General features: G+C 38.1%; 1 protein-coding gene across 1 annotated transcript; it reads right to left on the reverse strand.

The window, feature by feature from the left end:
* Positions 1 to 5,092: 5,092 nt before the first annotated feature.
* On the reverse strand, positions 5,093 to 26,424 carry LOC139760784 (dihydrolipoyl dehydrogenase, mitochondrial). The gene is made up of 9 exons (XM_071684377.1): positions 26,267 to 26,424; positions 20,772 to 20,921; positions 19,855 to 19,992; positions 17,621 to 17,737; positions 15,696 to 15,926; positions 11,727 to 11,939; positions 9,678 to 9,823; positions 6,410 to 6,599; positions 5,093 to 5,871 (listed from the first exon to the last, which is right to left on the reverse strand). The coding sequence occupies exons 1-9, from the start codon at positions 26,306 to 26,308 to the stop codon at positions 5,578 to 5,580; spliced, it is 1,521 nt and encodes a 506-aa protein (XP_071540478.1). The 5' UTR covers positions 26,309 to 26,424; the 3' UTR covers positions 5,093 to 5,577.
* Between the last annotated feature and the right edge of the window lie 708 nt (positions 26,425 to 27,132).

The raw sequence follows: 27,132 nt of genomic DNA on the forward strand, positions 1-27,132 counted from the left end.
ATGTGTCAGAGGTTGAGGGAACACGGAGAAGGGGGAGACCGAAATGGAGATGGGAGGAGGAATGAATAAGGTTTCGAGTGTTTGGAGCCTGAACCTGCAGGAGGGTATAAGAGAGAACTGGAGCGATGTGGTATACATGGGGCGACGTGCTGTTAGTGGACTGAGCCAGGGCATGTGAAGCGGCCGGGGATGGGGGGGGGGGGCACCATAGGAAGGTCTTTGGGACCTTGTTATGGACAAGGGTCGTGGTTTCGGTGCATTACACATAACAGCTGGAGAGTGGATGAGATAGGGGATAGGGGAGAAAGAATACTTTCCACGTATTCCCTGCGTGTTGTAAGAGGCGACTAAAAGGGAAGGGAGCGGGTGGCTGGAAATCCTCCCCTCTCGTTTTCAATTTTCCAAAAGAAGGAACAGAGAAGGGGGCCAAGTGAGGGTATTCCCTCAAAGGCTCAGTCCTCTTTTCTTAACGCTACCTTGCTAATGCGGGAAATGGCGAATAGTATGTAAACAAAACAAAACAAGTCAAAACTATATATATATATATATATATATATATATATATATATATGGAAGAAGGAATACTTCCCACGTATTCCCTGCGTGTCGCAGAAGGCGAATAAGAGCGGCGAGAGCAGGTTGCTGGAAATCCTCTTTCTGTATCAATTTCCAAAAAGAAACAACAGAGCAAAGATCTGGGTGAGGATTGTTCCCTCTGAGGCTCTGTCATCTGTTGTTCTTGACGTTACCTCGCTCACGCAGGAAAAGGTGAGCAAGTATGGAAAAATGAAGATGAATATACGTATATATAATATAACCTCCATTTAAGGGACAGTTTAAAGAGAGAGCGCATCGTTAACGCCAGTTGTCCGTTAGATCGGGATGGTTCATCATGTTTTACACAGCAGCAACACAGCAACGACCATACGTTGTATGGTCTGAAAATGCACTAACATGAAATATTATAAATCATCTTGATTAATGTAATTTAGAGTGTCTTTAATTACCGGTTGAGTTTGATAGATTTGTTTGCCGTGATAACTAGTGATGACCCAGAATAACTTTTATTCCCGTTATGAGGAGTGTGATGCTTCCCTTGGTTGCCTGTTGTTGGTAGAGGGTTGTGGTGAGGAGCAGCGATGCTCCAACACCGTCTAACTGGTAGAGGATTGTGCTGAAGGAGGATCAGCGAGAATCAACGCCATTTAACCTTTTCGTCCTCAAAAACGTTTCTGTACAGACTACATATATATATATATATATATATATATATATATATATATATATATATATATATATATATATATATATATTATACTTGCTCGCCGTTTCCTGCGTTAGCGAGATAGCGCCAGGAAACACAAGTCCAGGTACCCAAACAGGGTAAGATGACCAGCTGGGTTGACTGCGGACTGTGATCTTAGCCCCATTCATAGTGAGTTGGTGTATGTCTTGCCTAGCGTCCTTGACGATATTGTCGGATATCAAGCAGAAGATGGTCCCCCCGGCTTCTGGTTCATTGGGAGATGTATGTACCTTGTGTGTGTGTGTGGCTTTGTGTTTGTGTGTACTTGGCACAGGCTTTTGTCAATGACACGCCCGTTCTCTGGCGTGCCTTCACTGGCATAGGTCGGGTGTATGTTTTCTCGAGGTGCCATTACTGGCACAGGTCGAGTGTCTGTTCTCCGGGTGCAAATATTGGCACAGGTCGGGGTGTGTATTCTCAGGTATAAAATGATTAGTGTAAGACAGGTGTGACCTTAGGTAGGTCATTACTGGTACGTGTCCTGGTGTGTGTGACTGTAGTGTAGTGGGCTGTATTAGGTGGATGTGTGTGTGTGTGTGTTGTGTAAGATGTGAATTAGAGGAGCTATTACCAGTGTCAGGACATACTTATTAGTGTTGCCCCACTAAGAGATTACGGGATACATCGATCTATAGATGATAAAGAAACTGGTGCTTGATATGATTACATTGAATAAGGTTTTCCGAAATCTGTCCTTTCTAATGCTTTCGTCACGCTTAAATTATTTGTCGTTTTCTTCAAACATCACTAGAAGAAAACGTCTTAAGTAGTAACTATTTTATTTGTTAGCAAAACCGTTGATGCGCCTCCATGGGGTACTGTGGGAGTCTCACGGGCACAATTCGCTGACCCTCTGATCTCAGAAAGTGGGGAGTACATTTAGATGCCGGAATTAATTGTTTTTTATTCCATTTATTTAATATATCCATACAAGAATTAAATGACATGGTGTTGGATCACGTGATCACTGCCAGATGAAAATTTTATCATTATCATTATTATTATCATTATTGTTATCATTGTTATTGTTTTTGTCGTTACATAACTCCAAGGCTCCATTCTTTAGGGGCTTCTGCTGCCTCGGGTGCGCTATGATAAGGAGCAAGGGAAGTCAGGGGTCCTGCAACGCCTGATAACAATTTAAAGCTAATAAGGAGCAATAAGACTAATAATCTTGTTTTTATTCAGTGTCAACTTTCCCCTTTCACATACTTTCCCAAACTCAGACACCAGCTCCTCTCTCAAATCTGCCATCAGCAGACAACAACCGTCTCATCCCCAAGATCCCCAACCCATCCACCCTCACAGAGTACATCCCTGCCCATCTCTCAGACCTTTGCATTCACCTTCCTCACCGTCCCATCCAGAAACAGATGAAACAGCTATGGTGACACACACACATCCCTGTCGCAGACCAAACTTTACCTGGAACCACTCACTGTCCTCACCACCTACTCACATACACGCCTTATTCTCTTGATAAAAACTCGTCTCTACTTCTAATAGTTTTCTACCCACACAATATATTCGTATCACCTTTCACAAAGAATTGCTATCAAGCCTATGATTTGCTTTCTCCAGATCAATAAATGTCTCATAAAAATCATTCTAAATATTTCTCATATACACTTTTCAAAGCAAATACCAGAACCTTTAATACTCTACTGCTCCTGAAACCACATTTATCCACCCCAGTCTGTGGCTTTGTATATGTACATTTGTCAACTTGTCCCCGGCTGTCAAGACATGGAGGGTATGTCTCCCCTCCATGAATATTTGTCCCTAAGACCAACTCTTTACCTCTTCGTCAGCAAGCAGGGGTTTTTGCCCATCAAGATTACCACTCACCTCTGTGAACAACGGAGGCACTGGAGGGAAACTTTTTCAATACTATTAATACATCTCTTCATAAGAGACTTATACGTCGTTTTTCTTTGTGATTAAATGTTTGGAAACTTAAAAGACATTTTAGAAAATGAGTGATTCTATGGCAAAAAATTTCTTGTATATCTTCACTTTCAGTTAGGTTAAATGTATTCCTAACAAGGTCGTTATCCTGCTACTAAATGAGGTCTTTAATATGTAGAAGTACATATAGTATTCTCTTGTTGCATGATCCTTTGTTACGATGTTCTTAAAATGTGTCACCCTGCATTCTTTGCTTTCGCTATCCCATTCTTTTAAGACTTGCACAACTACTGGGCATCCATGGTATAGTGGTAATCATTGCTGGCTACGAGTCACAAATGAGCCTATCCGGATTTGAATTCTGATCAAAGCAGTCGGCCCACAGCCAATGCAGCTATTCATCTTTCCCTCACTTTCCATACCATCACACATATATGGTGGACAGCTGAATTCATTCAATTGCCTGAGAATAAATAATAGCAAAATACATACATATACATACACAGACATATAAACACGTACACGCTCATACTTGCTGCCTTCATCCATACCCATCACCATCCCGCCACACATGAAACAGCTTCCCCCACCCCCTCCAGCAAGTTAGCGACAGAAAAAGACAAAAAAGGCCACGTTCGTTCACACTCAGTCTCCAGCTGTCATATGCAATGCACCGAAACCACAGCTCCCCTTCCACATCCAGGCCCTACAGACCCCTGCATTCCCCACACCAAACACTCCATATGCCGCGGCTCAATCCATCGACAGCACATCGACCCCGGCACACCACATTGCTACAATTCACTCCACTCCCCCCACCCCCCTGCATGTTCAGGCTCCAATTGCTCCAAATCCCCTTGACTCCATCCCCCCACCTCCAATCTGGTCTCCTGCTTCTCCTTGTTCCCTCCACCTCTGACACACACATCCTTCCCGCCAATCTCTCCTCACTTTCTCTCCACATACCCAAACCACCTCAATACACCCCCTCCGCTATCCCCCTACTACCACACATCTCTCCCACCTCCTCGATCAAACTACCCCACACCACACACTGTTCCCAAACACCTCACCTCCAGCACATCCAACCTCCTCCACACACTACCTTGCAACCGTATAACATTGCTGGAACCAAAATCCCCACAAACACACCCACCTCTGCTCTCCAAGATAATGTTTTCAACCTCCAGTGCTCCCAGAACCTTCGCCTCCCCTCCCCCATCCTGCAACCCACCTCCGCTTCCAAAGTTCCATCCACTGCCAAGTCCATTCCTGGGGCATCCAGAACACTTTACCGCCTCCAGCTTTTCTCCATTCAAACTTACTTCCCAACTAATTTGTCCCTCAACCCTACTGAATCCAACAACCCTGCTCCCATCCACATCCACTCCCAACTCTCCCCTTTCACACCCCTCACCAAACCATCACCAACATCTGCAGCCTCTCACCCGAACCAGCACTGCACCACCAGTGAACATCTGATCCCCTCGCCAAGCACTCTTATCCACAATAGACTGCATACTTGCTCCTCTTTCCAAAACTCTTGCATTCACCTACCAAACCACCCCATCCATAAACAAATTAAACAACCATGGAGACATCACACACCCCTGCCACTAACCAACATTCACTGGGAACCAAATGCCTTTCCTTTCTTCCTACTTGTGCACATGCCTTACATCCTTGGTAAAAAATTATCACTGCTTCTAGCAACTTACCTCCCACACCATATATCCTTAAAACCTTCCACAAAGCATCTCTATCAACCCTATTCAGTAATGATGTTTTTCTGTAGAGGATGGACATTATATAACTCACTTTGGTTACTGATAGACTGAATTATGATATATGTTTTAAAGTAAGGAAAATAAAACCCAGTTTAAATAATGTGGATTTACTTACGTTAAAACATTTTGGTGATACAATTTACAACTCATTTCCGTATGCACAACTATATACAAATGTGACCCTACTGTCTTGTAGCCAAGAAAACAACTCAATATTTATACTGTATTTATTTCTCCTTTTGGAAAATACTAAGAATTATACAAAACTGCTGAAAAAATTAGGTTTTTAATAATCTATTGAAAAACTAACTGCTGTGGTTGTATAAGTAATACTATTAGATCCAGCTTAGTCAATTTGAACACTGAACTTTTTGTTCATATACATCTATATGTACAAAAGCCAAAGCAGTAAAGTTTGTTTCAAAATAATATGGAGAGGGACTTCAAACATCTTATACAACATACAGCTTATAATACAAAATTAAGACCAATTATTTCAGTGAGCCATATATCCTCTTCAGCTACTAAGACAAAAGATTTTCCATGAACAGCCTTACTTATACCAATAAATAACACTTAAAAATTAATAGGCTTCCCGAAATATGCTGCCAGGTTGGCTTCTCTGAATGCTTCTGAACATGTTGGATGAGCATGACAAACTCGTGCAACATCTTCACAGCTGGCCCCATACTCCATAGCAAGGGCAGCTTCATTGATCATTTCTCCAGCACCAGGTCCAATTATATGTGCTCCAAGCATGCGGTCTGTATGCTTGTCCGCTAAAATCTTTACTAGGCCATCTGTGTCATTGTTACACTTAGCTCGCGAGTTTGCCGCAAAGGGGAACTTTCCAACAGTATATTCGACAGCCTGGGGATGAAATAGACAATCAAATTTGCTATCTCAGAATTATATCTGCAATCTACATATCCCTAACTGTGAGCAATGAAGCACCTAATACCAATTAATCTATGCAATATCCTATTTAAGATCCAACTTTTATTCATTCCTAATTGTTCATCTGTAACTGCAGTGAAATCAATTTATTAATTCACTCTGTTCTGACTCCTCTAACAAACACATAACATATTTCTCAATTCATCTCTCATTCGGCATATCTTCCAATTTATCATTTTTGCCAAAAATTCTATAGCTTGCATATATTCAACCTCTAACATTTATCACAAGTCTCCTGGAATGTAGAGTTTGAGATTCTTATTTTGCATATTGAAGGCCAGACCTTAGATAAAAAAAAGGGCTAAAGCAATGAAAAGTCATGTGAGAAAAGGAGACTAATAAACTGAAGAGATAACTCTTAAAATTTTGCTTTGCCTATATTCTATATAAAAATCCCATTAAATTTTCCAGTGAAAATACTAAATAATAATTGTTAAATAATGTATGTTACCTCAGCCTTTAGATCCTCCTCAGTTTTGCCAACCCATGCCACCTCTGGGTGAGTGTAAATGACAGATGGGACACAGTTGTAGTCTATATGTACAGGACCACCAGCAATGCCCTCTACACAAACAATACCTTCATCTTCTGCCTTGTGAGCCAGCATGGGACCATGAATACAATCTCCAATGGCATGGATACTGTTAGAAAAGAAAATAAAAAATTTATGGATCCTTGCAAAAAGAACCCATAATTAAACCTATGAAGAAAAGATGAACTTTACAACCACAAAAGTTAGTGGCTTCCTCATCAACTTTCCAGAGAATAAGTCCAGAAAACCAAACGTCTATTGCTATACATGAGCAAAATATCATTCTGTACATTAAACAGCAGTAGATCATTCTGTACATTAAACAGCAGTAGATACAGGCCAAAAATTTTAAACTGTATGTGACTGATTTAAAATTACCTGCCTAAACCAAGAGCAAGATAGAACATAGAATAAAATGCAAGATGTACATAAGTCAAGATATCTGGTAATAAGATAAAAACGATGGATAACCACTTAAAATATAACACTGTAGCTCACTTAACTGTGCCTGTGCAAAATCAAAAATACACCATGATATGGATCTTCAGTAAATCTGCACATCTTACAACTACCACACTTACTAGATGAAAGATAAGCATCCTAGTTTCTCTACACAGAGCAAACACACTAAAGTGGCCCATTTCTTTATATGCAGTTGAAATCCCATTGTTGTTCTTAAATATACCCAATGATTACTCATGGTGCATTACTGAAATAAATAAAACTTATAAAATTAAAACAAATACAGAAAAAATACATGTACAATGCATCTCAGGGATAAGAGCAAGGGTTCTTGACCTGTGGTCCACAAAAGGATAAAAATACGTCAATAAATTTTACCATCAGTACTATTTCTAGTAAGGGTATGGGTGGTATTATTTGTTCTTGATTGTAATTTCTGACCCAATATGACATTGAATATATGCTGAAAGTAGTCCACAGACATAGCAAGTGTCTCCAAGTAGTCCACATAACTGTACAAGTAACAAAAGGCAACTTAAAGGAACAGGAAGTGGGGACTGGAAATCTGCCTCTCTTTTAATGTCACATCCAAAAGTAAGAACAGAGAAAGGTGCGAAAAGAAAATTTTCCCTCAAAGGTTAAGTTGAGGTACTGAATGTGCATGGCCATAAGCAAAATGAAAAGGAGAAAGGTGGTATGTTTGATGACAGAAATATGGATGTTCAGACTAAAGCAAAATAACATTTCAAGATAAAGAAGTACACAATTCAGGATTGTTCAGGGAGCAATATGCAGGGTTAGTGCTAGAACAAGAGCCAAGGCACAGTTGGTAGCACTTCTGATGCAGTATCGGTGTGTTAAATGGTGCATGGAATCAAGTTCAAGGTTGATGCGAATAAGTGTAACTACACAATGAAAGATGGGAAATCGTTAATACTTTTACACAACGAAGTAAGAAGGGTGAAACAGAGTAACATTTTGGAAGAAGCTAAGTGAGTGCTCTAGCAGTGTTGATACAAGGGATCAAATCAGGGATACGGGATCTGAATGTCCCAGGGTAATTAGAAACACAAATGAATGCAAAAGTGGGGGATGTGGTAACTGTGGATATAATCTGGGGGCATGGGTGTCCCTGTGGTACAATTTATAAGATAAAAGCTTGTAAAGTTGTGCTGAAAGAGGGGTAGTGAACTGAAACATGGTTTACGAAAAGATACATAAAGTAGATGTGGGTAAGTGAGGATACGAGTCTACAAGCATTAAGGGGTTATGTATTAACTGACAAGGATGTAAAGATGCTGCTGAATGTGAAGCTGTTGGGAGGGATGTTAAATGGAATGCTGGATAATTTCTTGGGGAAGGTGACTGTATTGGGCTAAGGAAAAAATAAATTAAGTACATATTAAGGAAGTGATGACAGTGAATAAACTTGAAAACATGGCCAATGTACAGAGATACCACGAAGAACTGCTTGATGAATGATATAAGATGAGAGCAAATGAAACTATATGAGTGGATGATTGCAGAAGGTATATAGGCAAGCAGTGCGTAAGTAGACCAGTGATGTGTGAGGTAAACAGATGGTGGAATGCAGATGTATATGAAAGGGTACCAAGTTAAAACGTTAGTGGTACACAAAAGGTGGGTTTATAGTACATATCTGCAAGAAGGCACAAGACGGATAAAACGAGAAAGTAATAGGAGATCAAGAGAAAGGTAAGAAAGCTGAGAATGAAGAGGTATGTGAGAAATATGGAGAGCTTGATCTTCTCAGGGCACAAGTGTATGGAGAACAACAGCATAAATGGAGGTGACAATAAGGTAGGTAGATGGGGGAGTGGCAACAGAGATGTTAAACTGAAGTGTGTATTTTAAGACTCCTGTGTATGTTAGATCATATGGAGGTATATGTGGTGTATTTAGGAAGAAGTGGAATGTGAAATAAGAGTATTATAGTAATTGGAATGTTGCAAAAACAGGAGGAACAGAAAGTTTTCTGCAAGATGAAAGGTCTAAAGCATCAGGAGTGGATGTTTTCAAGAAAGGAGGTGACAATAGCTGTTAACTGGTTACTAAGGATGTTCGAAATGTGTATGGCCCAAGGCAAGGAGCCTGAGGACTGTTGGAGTGCACATATGGAGCTCTTGCATAAAGGCAAGGATGACAAAAATGAAAGTTCATATTACTGAAGTAAAAGTTTGCTGAGTATAACTTTTATTATGGGGAAAGTCATGACCAGGTAGTTAAACAGGAACAATGTGGCATAGGAGAGGCAGAGGATGTGTGAAACATGAAGTCATTAAAGAATGTTCAACAAATACTTAGAGGATAGTGACATTCATAATATTCATGGATGCTGAGAAAGTGTATGACATGGCTGACAGAGATAGCTCAAAGAAGGATGCAACAGATGAATGTAGTAGTTGGAAAGTTACTTATTGCTGGGGAGGAATCTTTACCAGGAGAGTAAGAAGGGAAGAAGGTGAATGCTTCACAATAAGGGTGGTTCTGTGTCAATGATGTGCGATGTTAACATGGCAGTGTATAGATGGGGTGGCAAGGGACATAAATGCAAGGACCTTGGAGCAAGGAGCAGGTCTGCCAATTACCACTGTGTAGAATGACGGTGAGATTAACTAGTAATTATCCAGAGTCATCTTGATGTATAGCAGAAAACTGTATCAGTTTACAGACTGGTGATATATATAACCCATATGATACTCACTTGGGAATTACTGTTTGGAATCGGGAATTAACTGGGATTCGTCCCTTTGCATCCTTCTCAATACCAAGTTCTTCAAGACCAAGATTATTTGTGTATGGGCGGCGACCAACACATACCAGTAGTGTATCACATTCCATTTCTTCCTTCTAAATAAAGCATACATATATACATAAATAACTGACTTAGTGGTAAGAAATCAAAATATAATTTTATTTTGCTGTATGTTACTGAAAGTATATAAGGGGATTGGCTTTTGAAAGCAAAGGCCTCATCTTTGAAAAAGATGATCATCCATGTAGAGATGTAGAGTGATGCTTGAGATGAGGCAACTTTTTGGCCAACATTTTGTTACTTTACATTTGATATTCTCCAGGCAGCTGGAAAAGATAATGATATCTGACCCAAGGACAAAATACTAATGGCATACCCTGCCTAACAATCATGAATAACATCGACAATGAGCTGGTAAACAAAGGCTTTTATGTGAATATTTATAAGGTACTGTCAGATATGAAACAAATTTGATCACAGTAATTGTTAGGAAAAACAATTTTTTATACAAGAACCCCCAATTTCCTGTAAAGGGAGCTCCCTGAACTCCATGATAAGGCAACAGGGTGTCTGAGCCCCTAAAGGGGCCTCAAGCTCTGCAACCTGAACCTACCAAATGCTGAAAATCACCTCAAACACTGTTAATGAGTTTCTCAAAAGAGTGAAGGTATCTAAGACTCCCTCAGTAAAATACACGTATATCATATGTCAAGAAACATGTACACTTTCAGGCAGCACAAACATTTTTGTTTAAGCAACTTTCCAAATTTAAAGTGATGGGAAACCATGATTTCTCTGCTCCAAAAGTGAATATATGAACAACACCTGTAAGGAGCTCCCTCCTCAAAAAAGACTACAAATCTGAGCAAGTCATGATGCTTATTCCCTCTGTCACAAATGTGCTGATAAAGAAGCCTACACATATGGGTAATACCGTTGGTCCTATACTGAGAATATTACTGTGAAACAGAAAGCCTTTTTATTTAAGCTGAATAGTGGTATCCTTTGTAAATCTGGGGCTCAATGACACAATACTTAAACACATTTCTTAAATGTCCTGAGGCTGCTCAAGCCCCTTGTGGTACAATTCTCCTGACCATGGAAACAATCACTGTATACCAGGTACATATTTTTCTAAAGGATACAAGTCAGGAACCATTCTCCTTGAAAAGAAATCCTCAGGAGACTTAATATCAAGAAGTTGGTGATACAGCCATTAGTAAAATGGGAAAGCTGGCCTCATTATGAGACCTCTCTGACAGTTAGGTACTTCAATTCTTAGGCAAAACAAAACAAAAATATAATTTACATGGTACATGAGTTATGAAAAAAAATTACTGATAAAAAAGAAAATAAAAATAAAAATTGGGCCACCACAGTAAGTGATAACATATTATGTGCAACTTTAAAATTCCTTTATACACTTGCAACATGTCATCTTGATAGCTAGCAGAGATTTCCATTTGTAAATAAAAAAAGGAAAAAAAATCAACATACTGAAGATATGGCCTGAGACATGAGGTTAATATGTGAGTTCTCATCAAGACAAAGGGCCTAAATGGTTGTTCTATCTAGCTCACTTGCCAGACAAGTGAAAACTTCATTCTCTATAAAGAGCAATTTAGATACCTTCATTTCTTAGTTACATTTTTTCCTTTTCACAATGATTTTCAGCAATTGATGGGTTTGGCCTCATGGGCTTGAGGCCCCTTTTGGGATGCCTTATGCTTTCTTACTGAGGACTAGGAGAGATCCTTGTCAGATATATTCTATATTTCTCCTTCCCTTATGATCATCATTATTCTTGATTCGATGGTTCAAAACACAGAACCCCATGCTATGGATATTTCTAGTAAAATTAAGAAAAATCTGTGATATTGTTATATCAAATCAAAGTTTTGTCTTCATCCTCAAAAATAATTAAAGACCATTAGTCCACATTTGCTTTCAAATCCACATATCATGCAAAAATTAACATAAAAATTACAAGATACATACCTTTGCATTCTTCACTCCCTCAACACTGACTGTAATCTTATCACCATCCTTAGTAGCACTAAGAACCTTAGTGCTGAGTTTGAACTTGATGCCTTGCTTTGTGAGGATTCTCTGAAAGTTCTTTGAGATTTCACCATCAATTCCTAAACCACCAATGGTACCAAGGAACTCCACAGCAGTCACTTGTGCACCTAGGCGAGACCAAACTGAACCCTAAAAATACAAGAAGTACTTATGTCATTAAGTAGGGAAACAGCATGATGAAAACTTTCTTTCATACCTGTTTGCTGTTTCCTGTCTTAAAGAGGTAGTGCTAGGAAAAGACAAAGAAAAGGCCTCATTTGTAAACATCCATTCACTACCTGTCATTTGAAATGCACCAAAAACACAGCATCCTATCCACAACTATGCCCCAAATACCCTTCATGGTTCCCCCTGCTGCCTCATAGTCCTGATCCAGTCCACTGATGGCACATTGACCTCTGTATACCCCATTACTCAATTCACTCTATCTCAAGCACACTTTCTCTGCCCCGACACATTCCAGCTCCATGCACTCAAAACCTTATTCACTTCCACCTCCCATCTCAAATTAGTCTTCCTCTTCCCATTCCACTTATGGAACATACCTTCTTCATCAACCTCTCCTTACTCATTCTCTCCATAAGTCTAAACCAATCTCAGAGCACTCTCTTCAGCTATCTCAACTGTACTCTTCTAATTACCACATCTAGAGAAAATATAAAAACTTCCTTATTCTGTCCACTATAACTTCATTTTCTATAAATTTCTATAAATTATACCCATCTTTGCACTTGCAAACACTGACCTTCTTCCACACATACTCTTTAGTGTGCCAAGGATATTAGTCTCTTCACCTACCCAGTGGTTCATTTCAGCCCTCTAAGTTCCATTCATGCTCACACTTAAATCAACCTGTTTGTTTTCCCTGCTAAACCTCATAACCTTACTTTTGTTCACATTAACTCTCATCCCCTCCTTCAATACATACTCCTTATCTATGACACCAGATTTTGCAGTTCCTTACTCAAGTCTGCCACAAGAGCCATGTCATCCACAAACAGCAACTTATTTATCTACCTGACTTCCCAGCCCAAACATACTGCAGACCCACTTCTCGCATTAAAGTAAACTGTCTTCATATCAATAAACAGATTAAACAGCATGGTGTCATCACATGTCCTTGACACCTGAAAAACACTTATCCTGCACCCTTTCTATTCACACACATCTTACTCTTGACAGAAACTCCTCACTGCTACAAACAGCTTTCCTCCCACACCATGTCTTCACAGCACCCTCCACAAGTATCTCTAATCAACCCTATCCTACTTTGTCTTGATTAATAAATGCTCTATATAAATCCCTCTCTTTATCCAAGTATTTCTGACACAGATTCTTCAAAGTAAATGCCTGGTCCACACATCCTTAATCACTTCTAAAGACACATTGTTCCTCCCCAATCTGATGCTCTGTGCATGCCACCACCCTTTCAGTCATCATTCTCCCATAAAGCTTACCAGGTATGCAAAGGTCAACAAATTCATTCCTCTTTTATTTATGCATTTACTTTTGTTCCCCTTGTCTTTATATAACAGACAATACAAATATTTTGTCATTCCTTCAGTAACACCACTGAGCCACACATTCAGAGAAAATCCTGACTAACCATCCAATAACACGGTCACCCTCATTCTTGAGAAATTCAACTGCAGTCCCACTCCAGCCACTCTGCCACACACAAAGCTTTCACCATCTATTCTTTTCACCAAACCATTCATCATGACTCTTTCACTCTCCATACTTCCACATACCAAACACCCCACATCTACCGCCCTATCATCTAACACATTTCATTGGTACTTGAAAATTCTCACTCCATCCCCTCTAATTCTTCTTTGCATGTTACCCCTTATCCATCTGCTCCCCTCAATGATGCTCCCATTTTTCTTTTTCTTACCGTGTTAAACTTCCTTCATAAATTTTCTTGGGATGGTGAGAAAGATAAATGCAGGGGTACTAAAGGTTTGTCTTTGTGTGTGTGTGTGTGTGTGTGTGTGTGTGTGTGTGTGTGTGTGTGTGTGTGTGTGGGGGGGGGGGGCTGTAAATAAGTCCATTGCCGTTTGCTAAAGACACTGCTCAGTTTGCCCAGAAGTTTGCTAATACTTTCTCATTCAATCTCTCATTCACCCTCCTTTTTCATCACCAGCAACTTTCTCTTGACTCCTGCTACTTTCTCTTTCACATATCCTAGTCATCTGCACTCCTCTGCAGGCAGAGCCCATACATCTCTTTCTTTTTTATTAGGAACTTAACTTTCTCATCTAACCATTCACTACACTCTATCTCAAATGCCCACATCCCACTTTGTGCCACTCTTCACTCAATCTCTAATGGCATCTCCAAAACACATGCCTCCTCTTCAAGCTAACTTACTTAGCCCCTCTTCCCACCAATGTTACTTCCCTTTTTCTAACACAACTACAAACATTCATGCTAGTCACCACTAAGATGTGATAGACATCCCATTAGCTGCCCCTCGCAGCACATTTACATTCAACAATATCACCCTTGCATGCCTTAAATTGGTACATAATCCATTAATACCCATTCATCCCTTATCCCACTCACCCTCGGATAATTATGTACGCACAGTTTTTCAAACCTGGTATTGTTATTCACCAGTCCTTTATCAACCTAGTACTCCAAAATCTATTCCCCCTTTTCTTTTGCACTAAGTAACTCATCCCCCAATCCTATCCATTCATGCCATATTACCCACTTCCCATATTTCCCCCTCTCTTGCATTCAAATAATCCACTAATAATCCTTGTTCAGATCACTAGCATCAAAACTGCCAACACACTCACTCAACTCCACCTATCCTTTCACTACCGGGTGCATAAACAGTGACTATCATCCACCTCTTAAAATTCACTTTCATTTATACCCACATCAGTCTGGAACTCACTTCTTCACTCTAACACAATCCCATAACTCCTTCACCAGAAGTGCCACCCGCTCCGATTCTCTCATCCTCACACTAACCCCAGATTTTACCCCCTCAGACATTCCTGAACTATTCTTCCCCCATTCCTTTCAGTTTAGTTTCACTCAAAGCAGAGAAAATCCAGGTCCCTTGTCCAATACATACATAAAACCTATTCATCCCTTTTTATCAACCTGGTTGCATCTATGTACAACTGAGACACCTCATCCCAAGCCTATGAGCAGGATAAGCATTACTTGTTTGGCTCTTTCCTTTCACTTTTAGAAACTGAAGTAAAAGGAGGGGAGAATTTCTGACCCTCCATTCCTGTCTCTATTATTCACCTTCTACAACACGCACACGATACTCAAGATATATTTTTCCCTAGTTGTCAAGTATAACAGCAAATGTGGATCACTTTGATTATATGAACTTTTCTGCCACATGGTACCATAATCAATTCTTCATCTGCTTGCAGCAACAGTTTAATAAAAAATATGGGTATACAAAATTTTTAAACTTTCATTTCATTTCCAAATAGATCAGTAATGAAGTTACATTCCCAATTTATCATTCTCTATGATATAAATAGGCATCTTTCACCAACCAAAGGAAAGATTATCCTGTATCACAACTGCAATTACTACACACACTTTTGCTATCTGAAGGTAAAAGTAATGCAAAGGTTGGACTCTAAATCATAATAAATTCCTCTTAAAAAATCATATATAATAATTTCAAGAAATAGAGGGCAAGCCTTAGCAGACCACTAAAATATTACCATGCAAGAAATTCTCTGTCCAAGATTTATATACCAGCTAAATCATTTCTGGACTACAAATCATGTTCCAAGCCCCAAACTGCATTGGGAAGAACACGTATTTACGAAGTGAACTATATATATTTGTAAGACAAAGTTTTCATAATAAAATTCTTAAAGCAGTCAACAATTAGCTTACCAATTCCAAACCAATAACTCCAGCACCAATAAGAATCATCTTCTCGGGAACCTTTTTCAATTTGAGGGCACCAGTTGATGAAACAACTGCTTCTTCATCAACTTCAATGCCAGGAAATGGTGAGACTTCTGACCCAGTGGCAATAATTATGTTCTTGGTCTTGACCGTGTCACTTGTGCCATCTTCTAATAGTACTGTTACTTCATTGGGACTACTGATCTTCCCATGACCCTGATTAACAGTAAGTAAACAAATGTCGAGTAGAATCTCATTAAGACAGTAAACATTAGCAAGATAAAGAAATTCATACATCAGTGAAAAGTGAGTGATTTATGGCAGAGAACTTTGAGCACTAAACTGCATAACAAGTGGGAATCAGATACAACTCATAATTCATCTGGGAGATGCACACCAAATTTACCCAACCATATACTGGTACCTGGACCATTTAACTATGGAAGTTACAAGTAATGCCAGCCACATTGTTTCATATTCTTTAGCAAGGAATAATCCTCTCAGCTTCTTCCTCTGTTCCTGCTTAGAATTTAGTATAGAGCTCATTATAAAGATAAAGGGATACATATACCGGCCTTCAGCATTCAGTTCTAAGTAACTGATTCTTTAAATTTTGGAGCTTCCACATCTATGTAGCCTGAAATATATCAAGCTTGTAAGGTTTTAATTTGAAAATATGAATGAAATTTTGACAAATTTTTTTCAACCTGCTCTGCCATTCACACCTATGTGAGGTAGCATGAAGACCAGCATTAGCCTTCATGGAAAAATCTTGACTTCTGTTCCTACTTTTGGAAAGTGATAATACAGGGAGGGGGGGGGGGGGGGAGATTTCCAGCTCCCACTCCAAGTTACTTACTATTACACGTGAAATAAATGGGTATGGGAGTTATAATGCAAAAATTTGCACGAAAAATAAAACTATGCATCCCAAAGTATGTTAATGGGGTAGCAAATGAAGATTTTTTTCATCCATCTGGAAAAATAGTTACAAAAGTTTATACACATATGGAATAAACAGTCCAGTCTGAGAAATATACTGGCAACAAATGAGAGAGAGTGAATCACTTACGCAAACCTTTGAACCTCATAAATGGATTCTGACCATGAATGTGCCCAGATGTTCTCAAAGAAGGTAACAGGTGATTCATAAGCCTATAAAGAAATTAAGAGGAAGAAACAGGCAGGACATACAGCTAGCAGAGGATAGCTTTTCAAAAGAACAAAACAAACTTCTCCTCCTCCCTCTCCAGCTAAAACAGGTGCTAAATCAAATACTTTTGAGGATAATGAAGACTAGTCTAGTAACCCTCCCTCTCCTGCCCAGTAACCCTCACTCCTCCCCAATCCTATTCCACATCACCTCAAGTCCTTATCACCAACATCTACAGTATATATCAATAATTTAGTCTGATTCATGTATGATAAATCACTTTTGAACCACACATTCTAACTTACATCATATTTGATGGTAAGCTAAAATTTTGAATAAAGTCCATACATAAAAGTTAAGGTAGGGATATTTTTGGTTAGGAATATAATCCCCTTCCCCCTATCCACTAAACAACAAAGGTTTCAGAGACTTATATAATATTAGAAAGATTGCTAGAATAATAGACCTCCAGCAATGTGATCCTGTCATTATAAAGGGTTAGATGTACCTGAAATGTGAAGGAAAGAAGGGTTAAAGGATATTATTGAGTGAGAAGAAAGAATGACAGGTAAGGAGCTACAAAACTGAGTAAGGACAGGGGGAGCTTATAAAAGATTCCACATGGATCACCCAAGTGATAAAAAATGGCATAATGAATATGGAGAGACTGTCATGATGGATATGCTACCATTATTCACAAGAGAACTTTTTCCACTGACAAAAAGATGATACTTGTAGGAATAAAGAAAATACTAACCTTAATACCAAGGACCTTATTATTTTTGAAGAGATGAGCAATACCACCTGTAAGTGCTGTTACAGCTTTATCCTTAGCACCCATTAATTTGTCTAAGTTCAGTTTTACATTGTCTACCTGTAATCCATAATAAAAAAAAATTACATTTAGAAGTGGAATATCATTCATATACAGTCATTCAGTTAATGCTCCTATTAAAAGGATTGGTCACAACTTAGAGAGCAAGAATATACACAACCATGATAATAAAGAATTCAAACTACTTCAGACATAAAATTAATCGATTTTTCACATCCTCAAAATAAGTGTCATCCAAGCTCGTTAAACTGTCTGTTCTTGGCTAATAATTCAAAAAAAAAATTTTATCCCTTAATGTAAGTGTCTGCAAGGATACTCACCAATGTCAATTTCTACAGGCCAAAAGCTTTCTCTTGCTCTACAGGAAGGTAAATCATAGACAACTTCAGAATACCATCATCTTCCACTTCTATCAACTCCTCTCCATCCATTCCACCAAAATCAGGAGAAAAGTCAGAGACTTACCTTCAGTAGTTTCATTAAAAAACTCTTAAACATTACATGCATTCATGTCTGCACTCAACACACACATCATTCAAAACCTTGTCCATTACCTCAGTTAACCATTACTTCTATACCATCAAGTGCTCAGCATCCACCAGTATCTCCAAAATCATTCACTGAAATATTACAAGGTTATCTGGTTATCACTAAAGTTAAAAAGCCGTGATTTTCTGGCATTATGACTTAAAAATCAATGAAAGAAATGATGGCTACCCCAAAAAGTTCATAAAGACTAGAAACTGTTATGAGAGAAGTAAAAACAAGGAAAATAGAGAAGAGTACGTGGAATAAATGTGATCCTTATAAGAATCAAGTCTCCTACCGCCATAAAGTTTCACTAATTCTGCTCTGGAAACCAATTTTAAACATTTTTGAATAACAAATATTCTAGCTAATGTCTGATAATTGAAGCCAACTTTCTACAAGACCCAGCACTATCCTAAATAATGGAAATATGACCTAATTTTCATGAATCTAGAGAAGTTACAGAAATAAAGCTTGAAAATAATAAGTTAACTGTCAACTAGGTTGTGAAAAATTTATAGAGATGTTTCCCGATCATGAATTCATAACATTATGACCTGATGTCAGATACACCAATCTAATTTCAAAAACCTTCACTAAATGGTCCAAAGCTTCATCTATATGTATGTTCTTTCCAACCAAATTTTTCTGAAGACATATAGCACAAAACACAAAAATAGTCCTTAACCTGTAGTCTCTTTAAATTTCCTTAATGATATGATACTCTGCAAGCCTGTTTCTGCCATCTAACTACCATAACTGGCAAAAAATCATTGCATCTCTGTACATAACTACTTTCCATCAAAATTGTCTTATGTCATTCCATGTTGTCACACATATACATATTTAAGGGTGTCAGATGCATGGGTATCACTCATGAGGGTGTCACACATGCACTTTGATAAGAATTCTACCCCATGGTATTTGAAGCGTAACTGAAAGTTGTGAAATTCCCAAGGGTAAATTATTACTTCTGGTGACACAAGTTGTCATATTACAGCTCAAGGCCATTTCAAGATATGTGAAACAGCCCTTATTTCATTTGTGTGAAGCACTCTGATCCCTTGTGTATGAGGTAAATGCATAAAACTGAAAGGATTAAGGGTATGATTTGGTCATGTAAGAGCAAAAGACCATTCTTACTGGAGTCTTTCCCATACCTAACCAATATATGAAAGGTCTCATCAGCCCGTTAATATCAAAAATGCTATAATAATGAGTAAGGTTTAGCTGTCAGAAACTATAATTGGCTTCTTCCTGTATCTATTCGTGGCTCTGAAAACTTTTAATCACGATTTTCATTTTGACAAGCCAAGGATCCTAAAACCACACTAATTTACAATAATTTCACATAACTGCATTGGTCAAATGTGTAAAGCTTTATACAAAAAGTAATGAAATACAGAATAACATTTGATTTTTTTTATACACATGATTGCCGTTTCCTGCGTCAGTGAGGTAGCACCAGGAAACAGAAGAAGAATGGCCCATCCACTCATATACACATGTATATACATAAATGCCCACATACCCACACATACATATCAACATATACATATATACACGTGCCTTCATCATTCTTGTCACTACCCTGTCCCACAGGAAACATCATGGCTTCGAAATCTTACCTCTATTCCACGATCCAAAAAATCTTTGCTTTTTGCCATGTGATAGTAGTGAGAGTTATTGAGAAGGGCCTTTGATGGAATACAGCCTACGTTGAGGCATGTCCCTCCATATGTAGGATTTTTCTCCACACAAACAGTCTGCAGAAGATGATGTTATTAAATATATGAAATATCTCATAATATAATCAAAACACACCTAATAAGGTTTTCATTAAGGACTGGTAAAAGAGTCAAGAATGAAATTTGAAAAGGCCTATGTCTCTGCGGATGATGAAAATTTTGCTACAGATATAGTGGCATGTTCCCAGTTTTTTTTTTTTTTTTTTTTTTTACAATGATGATGGAATGTAAGACTGTAAAACAAGAATATGTGAATACATAAAAAAGAAAGCCATGTTATTGGGTAAATTTGATATGGATGGAGCCATGTTATTGGGTAAATTTGATATGGATGGACAAGCAGAAGACTGAAAAATTACTTGAGATCATAATTCAGTTCACAGTACAACTTTCAGGAAGAATGGTGGAATAGAAACAGATAACACCAAGTTTCAAAAGGCAAGTTCCTTGCTAGAGTTTTTAAAGAAATGAAAACCAATATAAGGACACTGAAGCCAACACTATGCAGGAGAAACATGGTTCCGGAGAGGAAATTCATCAATCTTTCAGCTACAACATTCAGATATACCTGAATAAACTATTTATTCTCCTTCTTTGTAGCATTTAAATTTACCCCAAACCTTTCGAAAAACACTTTCCTCTATTTGGGGATTCAGGAATATATCCTAGAGACCTTGAGCATTTCCAATCATACCATAATGACAAATGACTCACATAAGACCTCCCCTAAATTCTGTGCCTGTTTTATAGCCCATAAAGTGTACTTTATGAAAGTTGAACCAATTCTCTTTCCTCACCTTCATGCCAAGCTGTGCAGCTTTAATAGCAGCAACATAACCTCCAGGGCCGGACCCAATTACAACCAAATCTGCTTCATGAGATGCATGACGGCGTTGGCTCACCATAGCCAAACCACTTGTGGCAACTGGTGTTCGGGCCAAATGTGCCTGTTAGGGGAAAAAATTAGAACACATTATACTGTAAAATAGCTGAGCTATCTACAACTGTACAACATAAATCAATCACTATTAAACATAAAGCCAACAGGAAAACAACATGCCATCCCATTTCCTACATTCTGAAATGTGTGGCGGGGTGGCAACAGGAATGAATAAGGGCAGACAGTATGAATTATGTACATGTGTATATATGTATATGTCTGTGTATGTATACATATGTATACATTGAGATGTATAGGTATGTATATGTGTGTGTGTGGATGTGTATGTATATACATATTAATATACTAATATACATACTAATGATAATAATATTATCAATAATAATAATAAATAATTTTTACCATTCCTGTCTCTTGTTTTGCATCCTTACAATACAGTCAGGACTAATATACCATCAAACATAACCATCTGCCCTTACTCACAGTGACCTCTTCTTCCATACAGTCCACCTAAGACCTATATCCTTCCTCTTGCACCCTGTGATTCACTGCAACACCTATAGTTGCAACTTTGATAAAGTCAACTCTTGGTAACTAAAGCACTCAAACCAACCTAGTTAAACCTCTGCTAAACCTCATTCCCTTTATTTTTATGAACTCTCAATTTCTTTTTACAAACACACTCTCAAACTCAGTCTCCAGGTCCTACTGTCTATCTCTCGAATCTATCACTAGAACTGTGTCCTCTGCAAACAATATATGACTAAACTCCTCTCCCTATTCCCACCCCCAGAATATTGAAAACCTGCTCTTCTCTCCAAGACCCATGCATTTACCACCATCATCCCATCCATGAACAGAATAAACAGCCATTGGACATCACACACCTGTGACACACACCAACCCTCCCTTGAAACTAATCATCCTTTCTTGCTTACACATGTTTTACTCTCAAAATAAAAATTCTTCACAACATCTAGTATCTTTCCTCCCAAACTATATATAAATGTAACACTTTCCAAAAGGCATCTCTTTCAACTCAATTACCCTTTCTAAATGCCAAACACATATCCCTCCTCTTCAAGGTATTTTTCACACAAAATCTTCACAGGAAACAGGTGGTCCACACATCTGTTACCATTCCTGAAGCCATATTGCTCTTTCCCAATCTAATGCTCTATTCATGCCACCAACCTCTCAGTCACCACTCTCCCATATGTCACCAGGTGCTCAACATACTTCTACTTATGTAATTTGAGCATTCACTTTTATCCCATTTGCCTTTATATAATATCATTCAGGCACTTTGCCACTCTTCATGCTACTCACCTTGAGCCATAAATACCTGTATACTGAAATTCCTGACAAAGCAATCACCAACACGTTTCACATTTCTTGAGAAATTCATTTGCAATCCCATTCCCTATAACCACTTTGGCATTCTTTATCTTACACATGGTTTTCACCATGTCCTCCTCTTTCACCAAATTATTCACCATAACTCACTGTGTACCCACCTTACTCCAAACACCCCACGTCTGCAATCTTATCATCAAACACATTCATCAGTCCCTCATAATATTCACTCCTTTACCAATTACCACTTCCCCATCTGTTCCCCTCACTGATGCTCCCATTAGTTCTCATGTTCTCCTTACATTATTCATTTCCTTCCAAAACAATCTCTTATCCTCCCTTAAATTTGTCAGTAGTCTCTCAAACCATCCATCATTTGCTCATTTTTTTACTTCTATACCTTCCTCAAGATCTCCAGTCACTTTTTCAAGTACACCTCCCAGTCATTTTCAAGTACTGTACTACCAATACATCTTTCATTTTCTCTTATAGTCACTTGAGTCCATCATACCACTCATCAACAGATCTTAAATACCCAAAACACATCTTCCACATACAACACACTTTACCCACACAAGTAATTACTATAATACTTCCCTAAATACCTTCCACTTCATGCCTACTCTAACCTTAACTCAATCTCTCCTGATATCTCTACTGAAAATAACTGGTATTTTTATAGTTTAAGCCTCCAAAGTTACAAGATTTCTGTTATTTGCAATTGTTAGATCTATTTCTAGAAGACCCTGGTTAGGAACACTCATCTCCTACATTAGGTTAGGTGAGTTAAGGTATATTAGATAGGATGAATACCATCTCTCACCAAAAAATCTCTGTGGGGAAGAAACTATAAAAATTTACCCAATAATCATAATTGTAATAATAATATTTACATATTCATTTGATTTATTATACTTTGTCGCTGTCTCCCGCGTTAGCGAGGTAGCGCAAGGAAACAGACGAAAGAATGGCCCAACCCACCCACATACTCATGTATATACATACACGTCCACACACGCACATATACATACCTATACATCTCAACGTATACATATATATATATATATATATATATATATATATATATACACACAAATACATATATACACCTGTACATAATTAATACTGTCTGCCCTTATTCATTCCCGTCGCCACCCCGCCACACATGAAATGACAGCCCTGTCCCCCCGCATGTGCATGAGGTAGCGCTAGGAAAAGACAACAAAGGCCACATTCATTCACACTTTGTCTCTAGCTGTCATGTTTAATGCACTGAAACCACATTTCCCTTTCCACATCCAGGCCCCACAAAACTTTCCATGGTTTACCCCAGATGCTTCACATGCCCTGGTTCAATCCATTGACAGCACATTGACTCCGGTATACCACATCGTTCCAATTCACTATATTCCTTGCATGCCTTTCACCCTCCTGCATGTTCAGGTCCCGATCACTCAAAACCTTTTTCACTCTGTCTTTCCACCTCCAATTTGGTCTCCCACTTCTCCTCGTAATAATAATATTAACAATAATTTTCATTTATAACTGCTCAACTCCTGACATGATAGGGCCAAAAACAGGTGACTGGGCCTTTTGGGGAAAAATCTTTGCTTTGCTCCTTATGTACCTTCATTTACACAGTTAATGTAGGAGGAAAGGATTTTAACCCTGTTACTCACTCCCAACTAGCTGAAGTTTGTGATATGCAGGAAATACATGGGTAGTACCAGTATTTTTTTCTGTCTAGCACTTAATCTCTATATAGGGTCTGTGCAACTTTATTCACTTTTGAATTTCCCAATCAAATATTTCTATTTGGAGCTTAACCTGGAGTTTAATATTTGGTACAATTTGCAGTTCAGCCATACCACCATTTCTTTACAAAACAAGACAAATAAGTATCATCATATTCTTTACACTTACCAAAAGTGATACAGCCCAGTATGACATGTTTTGGAGCAATATTCTATTGAAATAAATGTGATACTGGGATGGGCTTAATTATCAAATCTTCTCTACACAGTAATGTTTCTTACAAGTTCTGAACTCTGCCTGCAAATGGTAACATCACAAATATGACATTGCCTTCAGCTTAGTTGTATAAACATCAGCATATGGAAAAAAAAGTACAGTCTCACTGAAAACCTTCTTGCCCATCTAAATAAGTGAACTTTGCTCCAGAGAAAATATAAAAATGATATCAGTACCTAAAACATAAACTTGTAGATTCTAAAAGACAGGGTTTTCACTTCCTCCAAAATTTGTATATACTTTCCCTTGCCTCTTCATTTCCCTTTTCATCAACCTCTAACTATTTCAGTTAAGTCCTGGCCTTGATGCAGTCTTTTGTCCGTGGCTGGAGCCTACAACTTTAAGAAAAAGTTACGCTGGTAAATGTAACATTAAATGAGGACCCGACAATCATAGAATATCCTTATGTCAAGTCATATCTTAGAAAGTCTTAGTAACTGTAATACTCTCCTTAGAAAAATAGTTTGTCTGGAAAAATGTACTGTACATAACTCTGAGAGAAAATTTATCTACACACAGCTGTAGCTACACACTCAAACCTTAGAGGTCACATTATCCTCTCAGAGATGTTTATCATTTTCAGTGTAAACAACCTTTATTAAGCGAGTTATTAAGATTTCATGAAAACATATGGCTACAGACCTCGTTTTGTTACTCGTATTTAGCACTTTCACCAGCTATCTCCCTCTTACTCAGAACCCTCTACATTTAAATTCATTATGACAAAAGTTCTACAGAATTTATAGAAAAAAGGTAAGCAAGTTACATGAAGTTAATAATTAGGACTGTCTCATTATTACAAAAAATTAAAATAAAATACATTTTAAAGCATCACAGATATCCTTATGCCTAACAAATAGCTATACTTAAGGTAACCCAGACTAACCGAACATCCCCTAAAGTTGAAAAATAAGTCCAACATAAGCCACCTACGATCAAGTTTTTTACCATTTGGAATTAATATAAAGTTCTGCATAATGGTCAAAACATTTCAGGACAAGTTTGCATTTGCTCAAATTTTATACATTTCTGGATGTCAGAGTATGTTTACATAACTTTCCTTAGCATTCTAATTTTAACACTGGCAGTTTCCATTGGGTTAGGAAGATCGGATTACTATATTACATGAGATTTTTAGTCAATTCAAAATCAAACAAGAAAGGTACAAGTAGCTTTTATAGAGCTTTCTCCTCTTCATAATAATTAAAACACCATAGAAACTAATAAAAAAACGAGCTGAAACACAATACCTCTAGACCAGTTCTATGTTTTTGTTATATAGACAACAGATCAAGTTAATATTCTAATTCGATAAAGTTAAACAAAGTAAATGTCAAAGACAGTCTCTGTTTTAGCCTAGAACATGTTTGTTTCCAGTGCCCTAAAAACACAATCATCGTGTTCATAAATCATTTTAACAACAGTCTTGCCCTAAAACACAATCATCGTGTTCATAAATCATTTTAACAAGTCTTAAAGCCAAAGTCCAAATAAAAGATGGAAAATCCCTTCATAGAGAAATGTGATGTTAAGTAATCAGACCAACTAGTTAAATACTAGACCCCCCCAGCCTCAGCATATTACACAGCTTCTAAAAAGTTAGGGGAGGGGGGCTCACCGGAGCAAAATCTTTCACAACATACTACAGTTCTATACAACTCTATACAAGGACAAAACAAAATGGGGGGGCTTAGCTCTACTGCTTTTCAAAGTTCGGGGGGGGAAGCTTCAGCCCCCTGTCCCCAAGTGCCATCGCCACTATGACATGAAACATCAGAAGTGACATTTACACTTGTCTCCTCTAACAACAAAATGTCATCATTATTGTAAATAGGCTCTTAGTGCAGACACCGGTGCAAGATAATGTTACATGTCCCTCCAACTCTGTCATGGGAATCCTTCTCTTACCCCGGCGAAAATCATCAAAACTCACTCAACAAGAGCCTCTATAAAAGCATTTAGTTTATCTTGTGACATACATTTGACTGGTTATGTATGTTTTACCTTAGCAACATTGGAAATTCGTGTCCAGACTGCTGCCTGCATTATTCCTAACTTCGGTCGACGTCGTCAGCTGGGGTCTGGGTGGCACCTCCACCGGAATGAAGACCACATTTTCAGGTAACTACACAGGTGATCCTTTATTCAGCTTACCATCCTTGAAAATAATGCACCAATCAAACAGTAAAATAAAGAAATTAAAAAATAAACGTGATGTGATATCTATCCACAGTGAAATTATAATATTTGCAATAAAATACATAAAAATCTGAATTCAAACTTTTATTTACAAGGCAACCAGAGTGACGCAACAGAGACCAATATATTTAAGTTTTCTAAAAGATCTAAATATTTCCAAGAATATAAATTATTTCTATTTACATTTACGTTAAAAATTTACTGAACTTCCTTAAATATATGCTTTTTAATAGATTTCCATGGTATTTGATGGCACAAATTTATTAAGTAATTACTGGAACTTAAGAGATCCAGTTATGACGGTGAAACGCTAGATGGCGTTTCTTCCCGCATTTTTTAGGAATTGTTAGTGACTTGGTTGTGTAATATTGCAATAATCGGCGAGGCCCGCTGGTCTGCAGGGACTTGGTGCAGATGGCCATTGTCTTCCACCTTATGACGTGCTTTTCCACTTGATTGTGTAGTTATTGATTATCCCTCGATTTCATTTTATGTTGTAAACATAACTTGACCTAACATAACAACTACTTCAGTTAGTCTGACACTTTAATTTCGTTATTGATTTACGTCGGTGAGGTTTCATGCTTAGAAACGACGATACAGAGAAGTGTATCGTACAATGTACGAGTAAAAGTATTTGATGATATTTTGAGTGATATATACGTTAGAGA

This window comes from Panulirus ornatus, chromosome 3 (assembly GCF_036320965.1).
Source record: "Panulirus ornatus isolate Po-2019 chromosome 3, ASM3632096v1, whole genome shotgun sequence".
In the NCBI taxonomy this organism is placed as follows: Eukaryota; Metazoa; Arthropoda; class Malacostraca; order Decapoda; family Palinuridae; genus Panulirus; species Panulirus ornatus.